Source organism: Littorina saxatilis, linkage group LG16 (assembly GCF_037325665.1).
Source record: "Littorina saxatilis isolate snail1 linkage group LG16, US_GU_Lsax_2.0, whole genome shotgun sequence".
Lineage (NCBI taxonomy): Eukaryota > Metazoa > Mollusca > Gastropoda > Littorinimorpha > Littorinidae > Littorina > Littorina saxatilis.
Window position 1 is genome coordinate 24,138,025 of NC_090260.1, and position 24,476 is coordinate 24,162,500.

Here is a 24,476-nt window from a genome sequence, read left to right on the forward strand (position 1 = left end):
TCAACAAACATGACCCCGTTGTGATCCAAAAATATGATGGGGGTCAACCAAACTAGGGTCACGTCGGTAGATTATCAAACCCTTCAAGTGTTCACAGTTTCAAAGCTTTAGCTTCAAAAATGCCAGAGATAACATGAATATTAAGTTATTATGAATCGAACATGACCCCCTGTGATCCCAAAACTTGACGAGGGTCAATCAAACTTAAGTCAAGTTGGTAGATTATCAAACACTAGGAGTGTGCATAGTATCAAAGGTTTAGCTTCAAAAACATTGAAGACATAACGTCAACGTTAAGGTTTTATGAAACGAACATGACCTCGCTGTGACGCCCACATTTGACGAGGGTCAACAAAACTGGGGTCACTTCATAAGATCATTAAACCCTAAAGGTGTGCACAGTTTCAGAGGTCTAGCTTTACAAACTTCCGAGATAACCTCAACGTTAAGTTTTTTGTACACGGACAGAGGGACTGCGGGCCCATACAGACGGAGACATATGAATCCTAAAGCCTGTTCTTAACCAGACGAACCTTTGGTTCGCGAACTAGGTTCGTTGGGTTCGGCGATGTTCGGCGAACTTGTCTTGGTTCTTAACCAGACGAACCTGAGTTTCGAACTAGGTTTGGGGTGTTTGGCGAACTAGGTTCGGGGTTGGAAAAGGTTTGCAAGTCATGTCTTGGAAATCTTGAAGATCGGGCCGAACCTTTGACTCTTCTACCAAGGAGGAAGACAAATTATTGAAAAACTGAATCACAATGGCGGACGAAATCACCCAAGTCAAAATTACATTTTCTGAGATTTTATAAAAACAACGCCCGAACGAAAAGGTAGAATGGTGACTTCCGTTCGATTTCAAGTTAAGCTTTTCATTTTTCCGAGCAAGACAACCGCTGAGAGTGAAGAAATGCCGCTGTTCGACTTCGAAATCTCCAGTCGTAGACGACCTTCGCTTCTGCAGCATCGTTAGTGTAGGTGAGGCAGTGTTACTCATTTCGCTGAGCTCGTTTTCGTATTGTTGTGCATCTAGAATCATCTAGTGATATGAATAAAAGCAGGAATGACTTCGGCATGTAAATGCATTGATTTTGTCGAAATCAGCACAGCAGTAAGCTAGATTCTTTCTGCTCAATTTGTTTGATTTTTTTCTTCAAAAGTTTATGACTTTGATTTTGATTATCTCATCAGCACAAAATCCATCAGGCAAAGTATCAATATGTTGAATGATAACGTTGAGATAAGGAAGTTCACACATTTATCTGCTTGCAACAACAATCGCAAGGACAGATCTATCTGCTTCGTTGACTGCTAGATTTTCATTGAATTTCCCAAGTAATGATCTCGTTTCCAATTAGATCTGGACAGTGTTTGTGTTCTTAGATTCATGATTGACCATGCAGGCTGTTTGAGATCATAACATTGTGTTTGTTTGTGCTGGTGCAATCTGCAGATCAAAGGGGACGGACCGCAGGATGACCCAGTGAGCAATACAACTTGCGTTCACCACTCAACATTGTCTTCTACCTAACTCAAGGGCAAACAGAAAGGTACATCATACATACTGGTGAATTCATTGTGCAATTTATATCTGTGAAGATCAAGATGTTAGCTCTAACTGATCATGCTTATTATTATCAAGTTACATACACACTCCGCCGCAGCACCACCCTAAACCCATAACAACACTCTTCAGTCCAACTACCCCCACCCTTCCGTGCAACGTATGTTGCCGTCTGTACCTTGTTTGTGGTTATGGAGAGTGCTCAAATAGTTCCATAACTGTTAATATCAATTTAAAGTACTGGGAGTGTCATTTTCCATTGCTCTTTCCCCTTCCTCTCTTCACATTACACACTCCCTTTGCCCCATCCCCCACCCCCTCTCTCTTTCTATGCTCTCTTTTATTTTATTTTACTTCTTCTTCTCTTTCTCTCTCTCTCTCTTCCTTTATAAATCAGCTCTCTGGTTGTTGCTTCTGTAAGTGTAATGTAAAGTTCTACCTCTCTGCATTTGTATTGTCATTTTTCAGAATGCCCTTGTAATAACTTCAGCGTCTGCCCATGGAGTCTATAGGTCAAAGTCTCAAATGTGATGTGATCAAGAGGATGCCGCAATGATCCCGGTAATATTGCAAATACTCAAACTGATCTAAATGCAGAAGCCTAACGTAATCCACAAACATTTCTGCTTAAACATTACAGGGTTACAGTACACCCAGAAAAACCGCAACATGTTAGTGCATATTATCTGCAAGTGCAAGCAACATCGACCCTCTCCCCCTGCTCTTTTTTCAGCAAGAGCAACATATATTTTCATGTACAACTTTTCTAGTGCCTCTTATGTTGTATAACTGTTGATATTTAAATGAAGCAAGTGTTTGTTTCCAATGGCACTGCATTTCCCATGTACACACACACACACGCACACACATTCACATTGTCTCTGCCTGTCCGTCTGTCTGTCTCTCTCTGTCTCTCTCTGTCTCTCTCTGTCTCTGTCTCTCTCTCTCTCTCTCTCTCTCTCTCTCTCTCTCTCTCTCTCTCTCTCTCTCTCTCTCTCTCTCTCTCTCTGTCTGTTATTAGATCAGTAATGTGGATCACTTGCACTTCACTGGGATTTAGTTACTGAATCAGTCATTCAGTGATAGTGTTATGTGGAGTAAGAGTATTGAAGTGTGCTGCTGCTGTTGATGTTACTCATTACTGTTTTTCCTCTCTGCATAATTCTTGTTCTCCCTTAAAATGCTGGTGTTTTTTTCATCACTACAGTATCTGTCCATTGAGTCTGCGTCTGAGCTGTGATGGGACCAAAAAGATTCCAGATTGAAAGAGGTAACTTTTTAAACTGATCTTCATTTAGTTTATGGAAAAGTTGGTTCACATAATGCATTAGTTACAGAATTGCTGCCTTTTTAGATAAATTAAACATTGTACCAGTCATTACATCTAAATGGCCATGCTGAATGATCAAACGGTGTTAGCCACCCCACCTTCCCCGGTTCCTAGCTATCCTTTTATCGCCGCCTCTAAACCCCCACTCCAATCCTCCCATCTCCCCCAAATCAAATTTACTGACAACACTGATTTTCCTTTTACCTTATTTAAGTGTTCTTGGAATACAATTATATAGCCTGTTGCTGCTGCAAATGTTGTTGTGACTTCTTCCTCAGTGTGTATTTTTTTCGTTTCCTCAGAATGCAGTTCTCCCATGCACCACAGCGTCTATCAATGGAGTCTACAATATTGTCTGGGATGTGATTTGAGCAAGAGCATGTCAGAATTATCAAGGTAACTTTTTAAACACACAGAACTGATCAAATTGTAGAATTCAAGTACACAATGTCAGATTTTTTCAAATGCATAACATACTGCAACAGTCAGGGTCTTTCTCCCCATAAAGAGTGAGAGGTTTTCTTGGTAAAATTTCGATTTTTGTCACGATGCAGAGTGCGACCTTTTTATTTGATTTTTGTACTGAAGGCAGATATTCAAATAAAAGAAAGTCTTGCATGGGGAGGAAGGAATATATATGCATGAGGCTTTTGACAAGACAAACTGTCCTTATTAGAGCTTAAACATACGTTCCTTACCGTTTGAACAAAAATGTCAGACATCACAGATGCTTCAATTAAACAAAATAAGGGCATCCTTTTACTTGAACATATACACTGTACTGCACATAAATAACCTGGTTGTGTTCTGTGGCAGTGCATAGTGGGAACCTTTTTGCTTATAGAATTTCACATGTGTCTATAACTTGAATCTCCACCAAACGAAGTCGGATGTAAAAAGGGGTGTCTAAAAAAAACCGCCCTATTTCCTTTTTGATCTCTTTTTTTTTTTTTAGCAGTCAAAAATGTGATTAAAAAGAAAATAGGGAGCTTTTTTTGACCACCCTGTATAGTCTTGTTGTTCCCATGTAAAAACCTAGTCAAACATGTGGTGTCTGATATGCTGTGTAATATGGTGAGGAACATACCTTTAAAGGCCCAGTCATAATTGTGAAAGCCGTTATGCTCAGTTGGAATTTGATGAATTGTGTTTTTTTGTGTGTTTAATGAAATGAATTCGCAAAAAGGAAAACCATTTTGATTACTGTTCACACAAAGCACTTGTAGATATTTGGTATGTGCCGTAGGTCAGGGGTGGTCTTATTCTATGTAAAAGCCCTGCCAGGTCAGAGTGAGCCGAATCGTGTGCATGGGAAGGACTGCCTTTTAACTCTGTGTCTCCGTGGTACGAATATATCCGTACCCACTCATATGGCTCTATCTGACCAGTACGGATATATCCGCTCAGACTGTTAGCTTCAGTCGCTTCCTGTAACGTCCATCTAACGCCTGCATTCCAGCGTGTTCATACACAGTTACTATACAGTTACTACAATTCTGAGTGTCCTGCTGCAGCACAGCTGGTCTCCGCAAAAAAACCAACTTTGTCAACATAGGTGGGGTAGAAAGTGTTAAAGATGCATGGGTTTTTATCTATTCAATTGCAGCAAACCAACACAACAGCCAATAGTTTCTAAGCTATTATTTCTTTTCCGTTCTCTATGCCCACAATGATAACAAATGCCAGGGCATACTTTTGTATTGAAGCTGTTCGGGGAAATGTCATGACATTTCTGAGACTGGCTAACATAAAAAAAAAGTCTGTGCATTCTTGTGTTTTGCTTCTGCATGTGGTTGCATTTCATGGTGTTATCTGATTTTGATCTCTTGCAGTTTTTACCGCAAGGATATCTACAATGAGCTAATTTAAAGATATACGCCAGCCCATGGTGCAGAACAGACAATGAACAAGGTATGAACTATGAGTATGAAGCGTTGTTTGCATCATTTGTTCAAATGCAAAAAAATCAGACGTATTTGCCTTCTTCAGCATAGTGCATGCTATTCATCTTCATTTTTGCAATGCAGACTAGTTCTTTTTGCGAGTGTGTGTGGGCGTGTGCGCGCGTCTGTGTGTGTGTGTGTGTGTGTGTTTGTGTGTGTGTGTTTGTGTGTGTGTGTGTGTGTGTGTGTGTGTGTGTGTGTTGTACTTTAATTAGACGGGCGCAGTGGCCTAGTGGATAAGACATCGGCCTCCTAATAGGAAGTTCGTGAGTTCAAATCCAGTCTTCGGCCGCCTGGTGGGTTAAGGGTGAAGATGTTTTCGATCTCCCAGGACAACTTATGTGCAGAACTGTTATTGCCTCATCCCCCTACGTGTATACACGCAAGCACAAGACTAGGTGCGCACGGAAAATATCCTGTAATCCATGTCAGAGTTCGATGGGTTATACAAACACAAAAATACCCAGCAAGCCTCCCCTGAAATCAGCGTATGCTGCCTGAATGGCGGGGTAAAAACGGTCATACAGGAAGTAGTTTATTTATTGGTTGCAGACACCAGTTTCCTCCTCCCCATATCTGTGTGCGAGATTTTTTGAGTCAGATGCATGCAGGATGGCTAACTGTGTTGTCTAAAAGAAAGTTTAGTGAATTTCGTGTACTTCATATTTGGTGTACATTATTGCCAGCTCAGGCATGACTGGGCCCAAACGTTGCAAGTGTGCAGTTGAAATGGTCTGACTTGTGTGCACTTTCAAAAAAAAGAATCCGAATTCGGGGATGGACTCAACAGTTCAAGGTTTTAAATGGAGCGGTAGACTAACTAACGATTTAAGCCAACAAGATTGTTATCCTTGGGAATCGGGGTTATTTGAAGAACGTTGTGTACCATACACAACCTTAGACAATTAGTGACTTGTATAAAGCAATAACAGACAGGAGCAGGGCACCCCCATAACGACTTACGTTCATTTCATGAATGAGTTTTGCGCAAGTGTGACTCCACAATGAAGAGGTCATTTCTCCCGTCATTTGAGTTCAGTGACTATCTTCATGGTTCTTGTGCATGAACTTCACTTTCTTCAGCACCATTCCACAACGTTTAATCATGTTTGTAGGTTTCATGGTCCGATTTTTCAAATCTTCTCTCAAAAGTATTCCAAAGTGCCCCTCCATTTAACCTATGAACTTGCAACTGTGTTGACCTTTGTAATGTATAGCTGAAGTTAAAGAACTGTACACCAAATGATAACTAATTCGGTCAACAGATGTAAAAGAAATATGCATTTGTTTGGGTTGAATGTTTGGGTGTCACCCTATATATTTGTATTTTTGCAGGACAGGGTCGAGTTGTGATGATGTCAGGGCGACTGAAAACACACCAACAAGTATTCTTCGGAAGTGTTTGGAACACAAATGAACATTATTTCATAATAAAAAAGCAGCTGACAATTATGTTCATATTCTCAGCACAGACGTTTGCTTAGAAATCGGATGTTTAAGAACAAGAGACAAACCTGAATAAAGCCTTACGAAATATGGTTGGAGCTGGATCAAAAGTGTGTGTGTGTGTGTGTGTGTGTGTGTGTGTGTGTGTGTGTGTGTGTGTGTGTGTGTGTGTGTGTGTGATTGAAGGGCAACATTTATAAATGATGAGACAGAAAGCTAAAGCACATATGTGACCCTCCACCACGGAATGAGTCGCATGTCACCTTTGCATGATTTTCATATTTTTACATTTTCCTAAAGAGTTTTTTATGCTCTATGCAGTGGTAAAACCCGTTTTAGAAAAGAGCGACAATTGTTTGAGTTATAAGCCTGTGACTAAGGTGACCCTCACACTGTTACCAGACACTCCCCGGACTTATATTAAGCCTAGCGCAGAACCGCGCGAGGTGACATGCGACTCATTTCGTGGTGGAGGGTCACATTATATCCTTTTATCGTACGTTCCATATCGTCCTCCTACTTTAAATGTTTGTTTACAGACGTTCTCCAAGAAAACGTCTATCCAGTAATGTTTTGTTTATCGCAATGAAAGCTTTTTTCTGAGAAGAATGAAGAGGAATCAAATGGTACAAAAACAAAAACCAATTGCTCAAAACGTAAAGAAACAGGTTGATTTTGGTTCAGCAGTACTACTCGTAGACCCTAAAAGCAATACACCCACAAGGGATTCCAGTGTATCAGTGCAAATAGAAAATTTCTGATATAACTTGAAAATTAAAACAGACTGAATTGTGATAAAAAGAACCAAAATCCCGAATAGTTTTTTTTTTATTTTTAGGTCTCCCTCTTCACTCAACCCCCAAACTCATACCCCCAAAGGCTCGGTAATACCTGAAAATCGACCCTCGGGAAAATATGCAAGATAATCAGAACTCGGAGTGTGTAACCAATATATATCTCTGCCCCACGTACACTGCAGATACCTCTCCGTAGCGCACGTGACATACTTAGGCAGACATGCTGAAATTGTAGACGAATAGTTTAGTGCATTTTTATACTTATGAACAATTCTGTATGATGCTATCTACATTGTTCTAAAAAAAAAATGTCTATACATTTTTCAAAATGACGACTTTGCGTAAGCATTTGTTCCAAAAAAAGATAATGTCTGAGATCGCTCAACATAGATTTTGTACACGCTGGCACTAATTTGAGAGATCAGGAGGGAATGATTGACAAAACAGTCCAATAGAAATCGTATTTTTTAGAAGACTGCACTCTCTTTTTTTAGTCAAATTATCGTGATTAATTTTTGCAGTCAAAATATTCACAGAAATAAGCCACCTAATTCACAGATCATTATGTTTACACCAACAACAACGCGAAAGATACTTTCGAACTGCGTAACTTCACAAGGTGAAAACGTGAAAATGTGTCACCCTGTTTTCGGGATTAGCTGTTTTCAGCGATAGTTACCTTTTCTTAGCTTGGTCATATTAACATAAGCACATATAATGGAGGCCAGTCTGGGGCACAAATTGGCGTGCTGGCTGGTAAGCTCTGCTGGATGTGTGGTACATATGGCCATGGGATGAATGTGGGCAGCATTTCTTCACTCTATTCGTGGTTAACCCAGATGCTACCTATATGGTACCCAGATCGGCTTACTGGGCCCCAGAAGACGTGCAAAATGACATGGGGCAGATATGAGGCTCACATGCGGTGCTGCATGGTAGGAGCAGAGGTGACAGAAAAGGAATCGATATGAACCCAAGGCAATAGCTACAAGAAATAGAGGATATAAAAACACAAGGAAAGACATCAAAGTTAGAGAGAAGATACAAACACAAGGAACGTCATCAAAGTAAGGGACAAGATATACACAAAAGGAAAGACATCAAAGAAAGCGAACAATAATAACACAAGAAAAGAAGTCAGAGCAAGGGAGAAGACTCACTGCAAGTTCCGCCGTCACAAATTGTTCCATTGATGCAGTGCATGTGGTTCGACTCCGTACAGACACTTCCGAGTTTGATCTCTGAATCAATGCAAACACAATACAAGAGAACAGTACAATCCACATAACCGCACTTTACACAGCACCGTACAATCAATACAATCACAATGCACAGCACAATCAATACAACCACAATACACAGCACAGTACAATCAATACAACCACAATGTACAGTGCAGTACAATCAATACAATCACAATACACAGCACAGTACAATCAATACAACCACAATGTACAGTACAGTACAATCAATACAATCACAATGTACAGTGCAGTACAATCAATTCAACCACAATGTACAGTACAGTACAGTCAATACAATCACAATGTACAGTGCAGTACAATCAATACAACCACAATGTACAGTGCAGTACAATCAATACAACCCCAATGTACAGTGCAGTACAATCAATACAACCACAATACACTGCACAGTACAATCAATACAACCACATTGTACAGTGCAGTACAATCAATACAACCACAATGTACAGTGCAGTACAATCAATACAACCACAATGTACAGTGCAGTACAATCAATACAACCACAATACACTGCACAGTACAATCAATACAACCACAATGTACAGTGCAGTACAATCAATACAACCACAATACACTGCACAGTACAATCAATACAACCACAATGTACAGTGCAGTGCAATCAATACAACCACAATGTACAGTGCAGTACAATCAATACAACCACAATACACTGCACAGTACAATCAATACAACCACAATAAACAGTGCAGTACAATCAATACAACCACAATGTACAGTGCAGTACAATCAATACAACCACAATACACAGTGCAGTACAATCAATACAACCACAATGTACAGTGCAGTACAATCAATACAACCACAATACACTGCACAGTATAATCAATACAACCACAATGTACAGTGCAGTACAATCAATACAACCACAATGTATAGTGCAGTACAATCAATACAATCACAATGTACAGTGCAGTACAATCAATACAACCACAATACACTGCACAGTACAATCAATACAACCACAATGTACAGTGCAGTACAGTCAATACAAACACAAAACACAGCACAGTACAATCAATACAACCACTATGTACAGTGCAGTACAATCAATACAACCACAATACACTGTACAGTACAATCAAAACAACCACAATGTACAGTGCAGTACAATCAATACAACCACAATGTACAGTGCAGTACAATCAATACAATCACAATACACAGTGCAGTATAATCAATACAATCACAATACACAGTGCAGTACAATCAATACAACCACAATGTACAGTACAGTACAATCAATACAATCACAATGTACAGTGTAGTACAATCAATACAACCACAATACACAGTGCAGTACAATCAATACAACCACAATACACAGTGCAGTACAATCAATACAATCACAATACACAGTGCAGTACAATCAATACAATCACAATACACTGCACAGTACAATCAATACAACCACAATACACAGTACAATCAATACAATCACAATACACAGTGCAGTACAATCAATACAATCACAATACACTGCACAGTACAATCAATACAACCACAATACACAGTGCAGTACAATCAATGCAAACACAATACACTGCACAGTACAGTCAATACAATCACAATGTACAGTGCAGTACAATCAATACAACCACAATGTGCAGTGCAGTACAATCAATACAACCACAATACACAGTGCAGTACAATCAATGCAAACACAATACACAGCACAGTACAGTCAATACAACCACAATGTACAGTGCAGTACAATCAATACAACCACAATACACAGTGCAGTACAATCAATGCAAACACAATACACTGCACAGTACAGTCAATACAATCACAATACACAGCACAGTACAGTCAATACAACCACAATGTACAGTGCAGTACAATCAATACAACCACAATGTGCAGTGCAGTACAATCAATACAATCACAATACACAGCACAGTACAATCAATACAATCACAATACACTGCACAATACAATCAATACAACCACAATGTACAGTGCAGTACAATCAATACAATCACAATACACAGCACAGTACAATCAATACAACCACAATGTACAGTGCAGTACAATCAATACAACCACAATGTACAGTGCAGTACAATCAATACAACCACAATACACTGCACAGTACAATCAATACAACCACAATGCACAGTGCAGTACAATCAATACAATCACAATGTACATTGCAGTACAATCAATACAACCACAATACACTGCACAGTACAATCAATACAACCACAATACACTGCACAGTACAATCAATACAATCACAATGTACAGTGCAGTACAATCAATCAATACAATCACAATGTACAGTGCAGTACAGTCAATACAACCACAATGTACAGTGCAGTACAATCAATACAATCACAATACACAGTGCAGTACAATCAATACAATCACAATACACTGCACAGTACAATCAATACAACCACAATGTACAGTACAGTACAATCAATACAACCACAATACACAGCGCAGTACAATCAATACAACCACAATACACAGCGCAGTACAATCAATACAACCACAATACACAGCACTATACAATCAATACAAGCACAATACACAGCACAGTACAATCAATACAATCACAATGTACAGTGCAGTACAATCAATACAATCACAATGTACAGTGCAGTACAGTCAATACAACCACAATGTACAGTGCAGTACAGTCAATACAATCACAATACACAGCACAGTACAATCAATACAACCACAATGTACAGTACAGTCAATACTATCACAATGTACAGTGCAGTACAATCAATACAACCACAATGTACAGTGCAGTACAATCAATACAATCACAATACACAGTGCAGTACAATCAATACAATCACAATACACAGTGCAGTACAATCAATACAATCACAATACACTGCACAGCACAATCAATACAACCACAATGTACAGTGCAGTACAATCACAATACACTGCACAATACAATCAATACAATCACAATACACAGTGCAGTACAATCACAATACACTGCACAATACAATCAATACAATCACAATACACAGTGCAGTACAATCAATACAATCACAATACACAGCACCGTACAATCAATACAATCACAATACACAGCACAGTACAATCAATACAACCACAATACACAGCACAGTACAATCAATACAACCACAATACACAGCACAGTACAATCAATACAACCACAATACACAGCACAATACAATCAATACAACCACAATACACTGCACAGTACAATCAATACAATCACAATACACAGCACAGTACAATCAATACAACCACAATGCACAGCACAGTACACTTAATATAACCACAATACACGGCACAGTACAATTAATACAATCACAATACACTGCACAGTACAATCAATAATATCACAATACACTGCACAATACAATCAAATACAACCACAATATACAGCACAGTACTATCAAATTCAATACAACCACACTACACAGCACCGTACTATCCTTTTTTTTTGTTTTTTTTGTTTTTGTTTTTTTTTGTTTTTTTGTTTGCTTAATACCCAGCCGACCACGAAGGGCCATATCAGGGCGGTGCTGCTTTGACATTTAACGTGCGCCACATACAAGACAGAATTCGCAGCACAGGCTTCATGTCTCACCCAGTCACATTATTCTGACACCGGACCAACCAGTCATAGCACTAACCCCATAATGCCAGACGCCAGGACGAGCAGCCACTAGATTGCCAATTTCAAAGTCTTAGGCATGACCCGGCCGGGGTTCGAACCCACGACCTCCCGCTCACTGGGCGGACGCCTTAAAATAAATTAAAAGTGCTAAAGTGGTTACAGTGTTCAGAAATAGTGTTAGATACCAAGTTGAGTTTTCGCTCTTTATCACAGTTAAAAGAAACACACCTCTTGTCGCACACCCTTTTATTTAAACACTCACCGATTGAGAACATCCTAGGTGCCCTCCGTAAAGAGCGAACAATTGTCAAAGAATTTATTGTTGCGTGGTTTATCTTACCCCTGAGCCATCGTGAACCCGTGTGATCCAGTTTCCCTTTTTCACAATGTAGTCGTCAGTTAGTCATTTGAATGCGACTCGACGTGAGCTTATCTACAATAGCACGTTTTTTTATGCACGAAACAAACGGCTGTGGTTCACAAGAACTCTAGCGATGGCTTTTGACTGTTGAGAGGAACGGCGATATCCATAAACCGTCGTCTGCTACGACCCTTGCGTGACCCTGCTTCCGGGCTTTTCTTTTTTCAAACTTTCAAAACTTCGAATTGTACTAATCTTGTCTTGATGAAAAAAGAATTCTTTTATGATTACAGAATGTTTGTGTAACAAGCTGTCAATTTATTATTTAGATTTTAAAAGTTAGGTCTAGCACAAAAACGCACCACGGTCCAAAAACATTCTGATAATCATCGATCCACGGCTATCGCCAGTTTACATCGATAGAATGAGACCCGAAGGAAAGTAACTCATTTTTGACAATCTGTAAAATGAATTCTTTAAAAATTGCTCGCTCTTTACGTAGGGCACCTGGGATGTTCCCGTTTGGTGAGCGTTCAAATGGAAGGGTGTAAAAGCCTGACAGTATCTGTGATGGTTTACGGGAGGCTTACTGTCCGGGCGTGATTTCCGGTAAATTGAATATTCATAACAGCCGTCCAGCACCAAAACGAGGCGCCATTGTTGTAGAGGACCAAGTCCACGAAAATAAATTCTTTGAAAATTTCTCACGCTCGACAGAAAGCAGCCAGGATGTTCCCGTTCGGTGAGCGTTCAAATGGAAGTATGCTTGTACTGCATGTAGACGCTCGGGGAGCTCTGTGGTGGTTTACGGGAGGCTTACTGTGCCTTTAAGCAACTGGACATTTTTAAAATACATCTTTTCTGTCAGTCCAAAGATTGCTTAGTCCATTAAAAACAAACACACACACACACACACACACACACACACACACACACACACACACACACACACACACACACACACACACACACACACACTCCAGTTTGGTAAGTTACCATGTAGCCTGTAGATTTAACGGGGAGACTTATCAGACAGGAAGAGCAATACTTTCACATTTCCGATGTTCAGCGATAAACTTGTTTTCTTCGAGAGTTCGATCTTCGTGCGATTCTGGCGCGTTGTCACCAAGAACGTTAAAATAAAACCAGTATCTCATCATGAGGCCTCTCTACAAAAACCAGGTCTAGGAACTCTTCATCTACAGTCAGTATTAACCTCCTCAACACAATCCTCATCTTGTCCCATAGTGATTTCTGCCGCCAAAGAACATGTGGTTCTGAACTCAAAATACCGATTTGTCGTCTTTCGGCATTGCACAATTCAGATCTACCCCAACTACGTGCATTGATCTGAGCAATAAAATGTAGATGCGATAATCTGCAAACATCTCTTCAACACAATCTGCATCTTGTCCCATCGTGATTTTTGTCAGCAAAGAACATGTGGTTCTCAACTCACAAGACCGATTTGTCATCTTCCAGTGTGAAATTCAGATCTGCCCCAAGTACGTGCAATAAAATGTAGAAGCAATAATCTGAAAAATATATTTTCGCGCGAACGCTGCCACGTTGTCATCAGTTCGATGTCTTTTATCCCGAGCAGGGATGAACACACTTTTTCATCAGCAGTTTGTTATGTTTATCCGCAGACTGCTTTCCATTACTTGTCGTCTGTTTTAGATTGACTCGTAGGGTTCTTCAGCCAGGCAAGAAATGCTTGTTTACAGTGACACGTTCTCACGCACGACATGTCGTAAATGCAAGTTCTAACGATTGTTTTTTATTGCACTGATAGAGAATGTCGATAGTTGTAAACTTCTGCCATTTCCTAATGTTTATTTTATTATTTTGCATACGGATATGGCTAATATAGTAATACGTGGATAATCTGTTACGACACGAAACGCGTTCTAAATCCGGGAAGGGAGGCTACTCCAGCGTACTTTCATGTGTACCCTACAGCCTTGAGCGTGTCGCCAGTGAGCTTTGCGTAGGCCAACATTTGCGCTCAGCGCTCTGAATGAGTCAACTTCTTGACAAGAAGGGCAAAGCCCATACGACTCACATGCTTGACCTTGACCTTTACATGACCTTGACCTTCAGGGTCAAGGTCAAATAACTAAACCTAGCAATGACATCATACACTAAGAACTGCTTTACACATTTTTCCTACCAAAATACATGTGACCTTGACCCAAGGTCAAGGTCATCCAAGTTCATGCAACACAAAGCTGTTAATTCAAGACATAGGAAGTACAATGGTGCTTATTGGCTCTTTCTACCATGAGATATGGTCACTTTTAGTGGTTCACTACCTTATTTTGGTCACATTTCATAAGGGTCAAAGTGACCTTGACCTTGATCATATGTGACCAAATGTGTCTCATGATGAAAGCATAACATGTGCCCCACATAATTTTTAAGTTTGAAACAGTTATCTTCCATAGTTCAGGGTCAAGGTCACTTCAAAATATGTATACAATCCAACTTTAAAGGACCCTTGCGACCTTGACCTTGAAGCAAGGTCAACCAAACTGGTGTCCAAAGATAGGGCTTACATTGCCCTGTATAGCATGCATAGCTAAGGTTGCCATTCTCGATAACTTCAGAAAAAAATGCGAAAATGTGAAAAATGGTCGTTTTTAAGACAACAATTACGGCCCCTGTGACCTTGAACTTGAAGTGAGGTCAAGTTGCCGCACATGTTTTTTGAGATCTTGTAACCATACACCATCAGGCCACATCAGGTGTTGATAGACTTAATAGTGTCCAAGAAATATCCAACGTTAAAGTTTTCCGGACGGACGCCGGGACGGACGGACGGACGGACGGACGGACGGACGGACAACTCGGGTGAGTACATAGACTCACTTTTGCTTCGCATGTGAGTCAAAAACTACTTTCGCGATGAAATCCTCATACCACCCATGCCTGATAAAATATGTGCATCCAAATTTAAGTATGTGTCGCATCTGTTATTTTTCTTGAAGATTTCAATAATTTATATTTTTTCGATGAGTCAGCAAAAACCTACTTTCAATTTAAGAACTCTTTCTGACATGACAAATAACAGCAGACCTAATGTCTCAAATTACTGCAAATTTCTTATGTACTTTACAACATGTGTTAGCACAAATCTCCGAACGTTTGAAAGCAATGCGTTTGGGAGTTACTCAAATGTACTAATTGTTGTCTCATTACCCGCTAAAACGGCTTAAAAAATTGCCTTTTATGCCTGCTGAGAGGATTGACACCGCTCAGTATGCCATAGCGTCCATGTTAGACAAGATATGTGAACAAAACTGACTTATTTGAATGCGGATTTGATTGTTCTGTCTAAGGACATGTTAAACATGTTTCGATTTAGTTTTGTTTTGTTTTAGCAGTTCTGATTTTTTGTCAATTTTAACGCGGGAACCTTGATTTTGCGAATTTGATTTGTGTGTGTGTTGTAGGTCCCACTGTATCGACACTACGTCATGTAAACTCAATCGGTTTTTTCAATAAGTTAGGGGAATTAACGGCCTTTCTAGTCATATAATTGGTTTTACGATAAACGGCCTCAAACGCATCTGCATAGTTTTTTATGACGAGTAGTGTAGAAACCAGGCTCCCGGGGAAATGTCGTTTAATACAAAATCATACCCTAACAAAATTGACTGTCGCGCGGCCTGACTTAAAAAACGAAGTTTCAGAGTGATATGGTTGTAACATAATCGACTCAGGAAGATACTGACACCGCACTGCATGAGGTTGCGTCATAGAGTTTAAAAGTCGTGATTTCTGAGCCATGACTTACACTAACTACAAACAAGTCGCGTAAGGCGAAATTACTACATTTAGTAAAGCTGTGGAACTCACAGAATGAAACTGAATGCACTGCATTTTTTCACCATGACCGTGGTGCGCCGCTCGTGCAAAACGCAGTGAAACTGACGAGCCTGTTTAGCGCGGTAGTGGTTTCGCTGTGCTGCATGGCATGCTTTTCTGTACCTCTCTTCGTATTAACTTTCTGAGCGTGTTTTTAATCCAAACATATCATATCTATATGTTTTTGGAATCAGGAACAGACAAGGAATAAGATGAAATTGTTTTTAAATCGATTTCGGAAATTTGATTTTAATCATAATTTTTATATTTTTTAATTTTCAGAGCTTGTTTTTAATCCAAATATAGCATATTGATATGTGTTTGGAATCAGTCAGAAAATGATAAAGAATAAGATGAACGTAAATTTGGATCGTTTTATAAAAAAAAAAAATAATTAATTACAATTTTCAGATTTTTTATGACCAAAGTCATTAATTAATTTTTAAGACACCAAGCTGAAATGCAATACCAAAGTCTGGCCTTTGTCGAAGATTGCCTTACAAAAATGCCAATCAATTTGATTGAAAATTGAGGGTGTGACAGTGCCGCCTCAACTTTTACAAAAAGCCGGATATGACGTCATCAAAGACATTTATCCAAAAAATGAAAAAAACATATTCAGGAACTCTCATGTAAAATTTCATAAAGATCGGTCCAGTAGTTTACTCTGAATCGCTCTACACACTTGACTTGACTAAATGTAACAAGTCGCGTAAGGCGAAAATACAACATTTAGTCAAGTAGCTGTCGAACTCACAGAATGAAACTGAACGCAATGCCATTTTTCAGCAAGACCGTATACTCGTAGCATCGTCAGTCCACCGCTCATGGCAAAGGCAGTGAAATTGACAAGAAGAGCGGGGTAGTAGTTGCGCTAAGAAGGATAGCACGCTTTTCTGTATCTCTCTTTGTTTTTAACTTTCTGAGCGTGTTTTTAATCCAAACATATAATATCTATATGTTTTTGGAATCAGGAACCGACAAGGAATAATATGAAAGTGTTTTTAAATTGATTTCGACAATTTAATTTTGATAATAATTTTTATATATTTAATTTTCAGAGCTTGTTTTTAATCCAAATATAACATATTTATATGTTTTTGGAATCAGAAAATGATGGAGACTAAGATGAACGTAAATTTGGATCGTTTTCAAGAACTCAATACAGAATATCGTCAGAGGTGATGAAACCTGGGTGTATCAGTTCCACCCTGAAACACAACAACCGTCGCCTGTGTGAGTGTTTCCAGTTGACCCGTCCCACTGCTAGGTTCAAATGACAAGAAGCACCGACAAATAAATAGTGGCATCTTTTTTTCGCCAGAGCAGGGCATTTAGACACTCTGCCTCTTGAGGTCAGGCATACAGTCACGTTCTACCCCACCGATGTTGACCAAGCTTTTTTTTTTAGCCGAGACCAGCTGTGCTGCAGCTGTTCACTCAGAATTTTAGTAACTGTGTAGTAACTGTGTAGTAACTGTGTATCAACACGCTAGAATGCAGGCGTTAGATGGACGTTACAGGAAGCGACTGAAGCTAACAGTCTGAGCGGATATATCCGTACCTGTCAGATAGAGCCATATGAGTGGGTTCGGATATATCCGTACATGGGAGACAAGGAGTTAAGGTCAACCCTAATTGCCTACATATGTTGAGGCTTGGTACACACACTGTCCAAACACGGGTATTCGAGGCAGGGAGAGGGTTTGTCTAGAAAATGGCCAAATTCGATTGCTGGTAACTTTTTGAGTTTATGAGATTCTAAATAATTATGGAACAGCCTACGTACTATGAATACATCCACAATAACCTAGCTTTAAATCGCCAAACAAAATGCGTTCTCCTTTTTTACATTTAGTCAGGTTTTGACTAAATGTTTTAACATAGCGGGGGGAATCGAGACGAGGGTCGTGGTGTATGTGTGTGTGTGTGTGTGTGTGTGTGTGTGTGTGTGTGTGTGTGTGTGTGTGTGTGTGTGTGTGTGTGTGTGTGTGTGTGTGTGTGTGTGTGTAGAGCGATTCAGAGTAAACTACTGACCGATCTTTATGAAATTTTACATGAGAGTTCCTGGGTATGATATCCCCAGACGTTTGTTTCATTTTTTGGATAAATGTCTTTGATGACGTCATATCCGGCATGTTGTAAAAGTTGAGGCGGCACTGTCACACCATCATTTTCAATAAAATTGATTGAAATTTTGGCAAAGCAATCTTCGACGAAGGCCGGACTTTGGTATTGCATTTCAGCTTGGAGGCTTAAAAAATAATTAATGACTTTGGTCATTAAATATCTGAAAATTGTAATTAAAATTACTTTTTTAAAAACGATCCAAAATTACGTTTATCGTATTCTTCATCATGTTCTGATTCCAAAAACATATAAATATGTTATATTTGGATTTTTAACCAGCTCTGAAAATTAAAAATGTAAGAATTATGATTAAATTTAAATTTCCGAAATCGATTTAAAAACAATTTCATCTTATTCCTTGTCCGTTCCTGATTCCAAAAACATATAGATATAATATGTTTGGATTAAAAACACGTTCAGAGAGTTAAAAAGAATAGAGATTTAGAAAAGCGTGCTATCCTTCTCAGCGCAACCGCTACCGCGCTTTTCTGGATTGTCAATTTCACTGCCTTTGCCCCGAGCGTTTGACAGACGATGCTACGAGTGTACGGTCTTGCGGAAAAAATTCAATGCGTTCAGTTTCATTCTGTGAGTTCGACTGAGCTTGACTAAATGTTGTATTTTCGCCTTACGCGACTTGTTTTGTTTATCCGAACGCGTTGGGTGATGTCAGATGAGGTGTAAAGCTTCAACATTCTAATGACCAATAGTGAAACCTAAACGCTCAGTCTTTTGGACAATGGCATGCTGGCCGGCTGGAAACCCCGACACAGCTCTTTTGACTGCTCAGGTGAGTAAATAACACGACCAGAAAATCACACCAAACCGTATTGCTTGCTTTTAAACAAAACTTCTGAAACAAATGACAAAATGATTGGGTAAGTGAGACAATCATTGTTGACTTAGATGTGCATACTGTGTGTGTGTGTGTGTGTGTGTGTGTGTGTGTGTGTGTGTGTGTATGTGTGTGTGTGTGCGTGTGTGTGTGTGTGTGTGTGTGTGTGTGGGTGTGTGTGTGTGTGAGTGTGTGTGTGTGTGTGTGTGTGTGTGTGTACCCATGTTTCCACAGGTTTGGTTGCCTAAATCACCATAAGGCAACCATCCACACGTGGATGGCAACCTAAACTCTGGATGGCAACCTAATTGTGTGGATGGTCGCTTCATTTAACACCGTTAAATTGACTTTTTTGACGGAAAGAATGTCATAACAATGTTCAAAATGACATTCTTTCCGTCCTCTATAGGCGACGAAATAGGTCAAATTTTGTGCATTTTTTAGTGCAAAATTCTTCGATGCCGGAGCGAGTACTGCACCCAGTGCTGTTGTAGTGCAAGTGCACTAGAAAGGCACTACACCCAGTGCCGCCTCTTAGGTAACCATCCACACTTTAGGTATGTGTGTGTGTGTGTGTGTGTGTGTGTGTGTGTGTGACGATACAGCTTTACTCACTGCATATGTTATTGGTACAGACGTGATCCAGATGACACCGTTTGATCTCGTTCCGCCTTGCACAGCTGTCGCCAGCCTGATATACTGGTAGACAACATGTCATGTTGAAATCATTCCGAAGAACTTTTTTCAAATTATCTTGTCATCCGTGAACTAAAATGTTTTGATTCATCGCTTTGCTTATTTTTCATTTAATAATTGTTACTAAGTCACTCTAAAACCAAATGTTGTTGTTGATCATGTACTATTACTCTATGTATACATTGAAACAAAAACACACACACAAACAGTTCTGTTTCATAAATGTTGTGGTCAAATGACTTGAAGAGAAAAACGGTTTATATTAAGGTAACTCCTCCCCTTAAGTGTGTATAGGGTGTACCAGAGCCTCACCTATGACGTTGTGTCCCATGACGCGCACCTCGCAGAACTGTAGCCAGTGTTCCGGGGTGGCAAGCAGGATGACGTACCGACCCTCGTTCAGCTGGCTTGGGTCGCAGGTCAACAGAACCACACCGCCGTTCTTCACAATTTTGTCGCGGTGTGATGCGCACTTCTTCGTTGGACTCGAATTCGATTTCATCGCATAGTTCTCCACGAACACATCGAAACTGTCCAGAAATTCAGCTGAGGGGGAAACGGATTTTGTTTAAGCTAAAACAAATGTAACCCATATAGGGAATCCCTCGCAACTTTTCGTTTGTTTAGTTGGGCACTTACTTAACCAAGAAAGTCTCTGGGGATTCCCAATGTGAGTTAAAAATAGAACATTTAGTAATCTCTACTTATTCAGCGCTAATGCTAATACAGTTCCAGGAACCTTACAATATTAACAAAATGCCAACACAAATACATGTTTTTGTTTGTAAGGCAAATTCAATTGTTTCAAAGTAAACTTGTGCACATCAGAATTAAAAAGAACACAAGACAGCCTGATTACTGACAAAATAGTTATAACCAAAACGAAACATTCACAAAAACTTGGACTTAGCGGTCTTGAAAGTGGAACAAGAAAAGCAAATGCTTATAAGACTCTCCTTCGTTATGTCAAATTGCAGTGGAACCCCAACTCCCCTCCCCCTTATTGAAAACTTCCTCCCCCTTATTGAAAACTTCCTCCCCCTTATTGAAAACTCCCTCCCCCTTATTGAAAACTCCCCTCCCCCTTATTGAAAACTCCCCTCCCCCTTATTGAAAACTCCCTCCCCTTATTGAAAACTCCCCTCCCCCTTACTGAAAACTCCCTCCCCTTATTGAAAACTCCCCTCCCCCTTATTGAAAACTCCCCTCCCCCTTATTGAAAACTCCCTCCCCCTTATTGAAAACTCCCTCCCCTTATTGAAAACTCCCCTCCCCCTTATTGAAAACAACTCCCTCCCCCTTATTGAAGACTCCCTCCCCCTTATTGAAAACTCCCTCCCCCTTACTGAAAGCTCCCCTCCCCCTTTTTGAAAACTCCCCTCCCCCTTATTGAAAACTCCCCTCCCCCTTATTGAAAACTCCCCTCCCCCTTATTGAAAACTCCCTCCCCCTTATTGAAAACTCCCTCCCCCTTATTGAAAACTCCCTCCCCCTTATTGAAAACTCCCTCCCCCTTTTTGAAAACTCCCTCCCCTTATTGAAAACTCCCCTCCCCTTATTGAAAACTCCCTCCCCCTTATTGAAAACTCCCTCCCCCTTAGTGAAAGCTCCCCTCCCCCTTATTGAAAACTCCCCTCCCCCTTATTGAAAACTCCCTCCCCCTTATTGAAAACTCCCCTCCCCCTTATTGAAAACTCCCTCCCCCTTATTGAAAACTCCCCTCCCCCTTATTGAAAACTCCCCTCCCCCTTATTGAAAACTCCCCTCCCCCTTTTTGAAAACTCCCTCCCCCTTATTGAAAACAACTCCCTCCCCCTTATTGAAAACTCCCTCCCCCTTATTGAAAACTCCTTCCCCCTTATTGAAAACTCCCTTCCCCCTTATTGAAACCCCCCCTATTGAAAACCCCCCTCCCCCTTATTGAAAACTCCCTCCCCTTATTGAAAACTCCCCTCCCTCTTATTGAAAACTCCCTCCCCCTTATTGAAACCCCCCCCCCCTTATTGAAAACTCCCCTCCCCCTTATTGAAAACTCCCTCCCCCTTATTGAAAACTCCCTCCCCCTTATTGAAAACTCTCCTCCCCCTTATTGAAAACTCCTTCCCCCTTATTGAAAACTTACCTCCCCCTTATTGAAAACTCCCTCCCCTTATTGAAAACTCCCCTCCCCTTATTGAAAACTCCCCTCCCCCTTATTGAAAACTCCCTCCCCCTTATTTAAAACTCCCCTCCCCCTTATTGAAAACTCCCTCCCCCTTTTTGAAAACTCCCCTCCCCCTTATTGAAAACTCCCCTCCCCCTTATTGAAAACTCCCTCCCCCTTATTGAAAACTCCCTCCCCCTTAGTGAAAGCTCCCCCCCCCTTATTGAAAACTCCCTTCCCCCTTATTGAAAACTCCCTCCCCCTTATTGAAAACTCCCCTCCCCCTTATTGAAAACTCCCCTCCCCCTTATTGAAAACTCCCCTCCCCTTTTTGAAAACTCCCTCCCCGTTATTGAAAACAACTCCCTCCCCCTTATTGAAAACTCCCTCCCCCTTATTGAAAACTCCTTCCCCCTTATTGAAAACTCCCTTCCCCCTTATTGAAACCCCCCTATTGAAAACCCCCCTCCCCCTTATTGAAAACTCCCTCCCCTTATTGAAAACTCCCCTCCCTCTTATTGAAAACTCCCTCCCCCTTATTGAAAACTCCCCCCCCCCTTATTGAAAACTCCCCTCCCCCTTATTGAAAACTCCCTCCCCCTTATTGAAAACTCCCTCCCCCTTATTGAAAACTCTCCTCCCCCTTATTGAAAACTCCTTCCCTCTTATTGAAAACTTACCTCCCCCTTATTGAAAACTCCCTCCCCTTATTGAAAACTCCCCTCCCCTTATTGAAAACTCCCCTCCCCCTTATTGAAAACTCCCTCCCCTTATTAAAAACTCTCCTCCCCCTTATTGAAAACTCCCCTCCCCCTTATTGAAAATTCCCCTCCCCTTTTTGAAAACTCCCCTCCCCCTTATTGAAAACTCCCCTCCCCCTTATTGAAAACTCCCCTCCCCCTTATTGAAAACTCCCTCCCCCTTATTGAAAACTCCCTCCCCCTTAGTGAAAGCTCCCCTCCCCCTATTGAAAATTCCCTCCCCCTTATTGAAAACTCCCTCCCCCTTATTGAAAACTCCCTCCCCCTTATTGAAAACTCCCCTGCCCCTTATTGAACCCCCCCCCCCTATTGAAAACTCCCCTCCCCCTTATTGAAAACTCCCCTGCCCCTTATTGAAACCCCCCCCAATTGAAAACTCCCCTCCCCCTTATTGAAAACTCCCTCCCCTTATTGAAAACTCCCCCCCCCCTATTGAAAAATCCCCTCCCCTTATTGAAAACTCCCTCCCCCTTATTGAAAACTCCCCCCCCCCTTATTGAAAACTCCCCTCCCCCTTATTGAAAACTCCCTCCCCCTTATTGAAAACTCCCCTCCCCCTTATTGAAAACTCCCCTCCCCCTTATTGAAAACTCCCCTCCCCCTTATTGAAAACTCCCTCCCCTTATTGAAAACTCCCCTCCCCTTATTGAAAACTCCCCTCCCCCTTATTGAAAACTCCCTCCCCTTATTAAAAACTCTCCTCCCCCTTATTGAAAACTCCCTTCCCCCTTATTGAAAACTCCCCTCCCCCTTATTGAAAACTCCCCTCCCCCTTATTGAAAACTCCCTCCCCCTTATTGAAAACTCACCTCCCCCTTATTGAAAACTCCCTCCCCTTATTAAAAACTCTCCTCCCCCTTATTGAAAACTCCCCTCCCCCTTATTGAAAACTCCCCTCCCCCTTATTGAAAACTCCCCTCCCCCTTATTGAAAGCTCCCTCCCCCTTATTGAAAACTCCCTCCCCCTTATTGAAAACTCCCTCCCCTTATTGAAAACTCCCTCCCCCTTATTGAAAAATCGTTCTCCCCCTTATTGAAAACTCCATCCCCCTTATTGAAAACTCCCTCCCTTTTCTGACACCCTGTCCTCACCCCAATACAAGTATCGCTCTCTTTTAAGAAGTAACCACACCCTGATAGAAGATCCCCTCCCTTTAAAGACCCCACCCCACCATAAAAGAAGACTCCCTCCCTTTTAAGAACACCCCCCCCCCCCCCCGCCCTTTTCCCCAACAGAGGACCCCCTCCCTTCTTGAAAATCGTTTTTTCAGATATGTGTGTTCCTAACCTGTGTAAAATGACGACACGTGTAAGACTCCCTCCTTTTTCAGACCTGATTTTCTCCGATTTGTTCTGGTCTTAAAAGGAGAGTTCTACTGTATATGAATTAAAAACATTATGTTCTACCCTCATAAAATAATGCACAAGAGAACGTTTATTTCCTAAATTTCCTTTTGTGTTTCAATCCTAAGAATATCCCAAAACCAAACTTGCCCCACCCCTATCCCTCTTTTCACAACCACCACTAACCTCATACTCAACACCGTCCCAATTTTGAATAACAGCAACCAAAAACCATAATTATTTTGTCTTTTACACGGTTGCATTCAAGTTGACAGGATTGACACTGGACTGGTCAAGACAAAAATGGGTACTCACGACATTTGAATGACCTAATTTCCGACACAATGACATCACATA

The 24,476-nt window shown here is 40.8% G+C and overlaps 1 protein-coding gene and 1 long non-coding RNA gene across 3 annotated transcripts in view; one reads left to right on the forward strand and one right to left on the reverse strand.

Moving 5' to 3' along the window:
* The window catches only part of LOC138949936 (uncharacterized), a 251,406-nt gene that overhangs the window by 69,685 nt on the left and 157,245 nt on the right, over positions 1-24,476 (reverse strand). The window contains exons 9-11 of the mRNA XM_070321720.1: positions 20,184-20,417; positions 19,791-19,874; positions 8,238-8,318 (exon numbers count right to left, since the gene is read on the reverse strand). Coding sequence (XP_070177821.1) covers positions 8,238-8,318; positions 19,791-19,874; positions 20,184-20,417 — 399 coding nt within the window. The remainder of the gene's footprint in view (positions 1-8,237; positions 8,319-19,790; positions 19,875-20,183; positions 20,418-24,476) is intronic.
* On the forward strand, positions 523-6,381 carry LOC138949800 (uncharacterized). Of its 2 annotated transcripts, XR_011450456.1 has the most exons (6): positions 523-975; positions 1,451-1,547; positions 2,030-2,122; positions 2,769-2,831; positions 3,194-3,287; positions 6,170-6,381. It is a non-coding gene; the product is annotated as an uncharacterized lncRNA (long non-coding RNA). The 2 variants fall into 2 exon arrangements; XR_011450455.1 differs by lacking the exon at positions 523-975 and having other exon boundaries at positions 1,188-1,547; positions 6,170-6,380.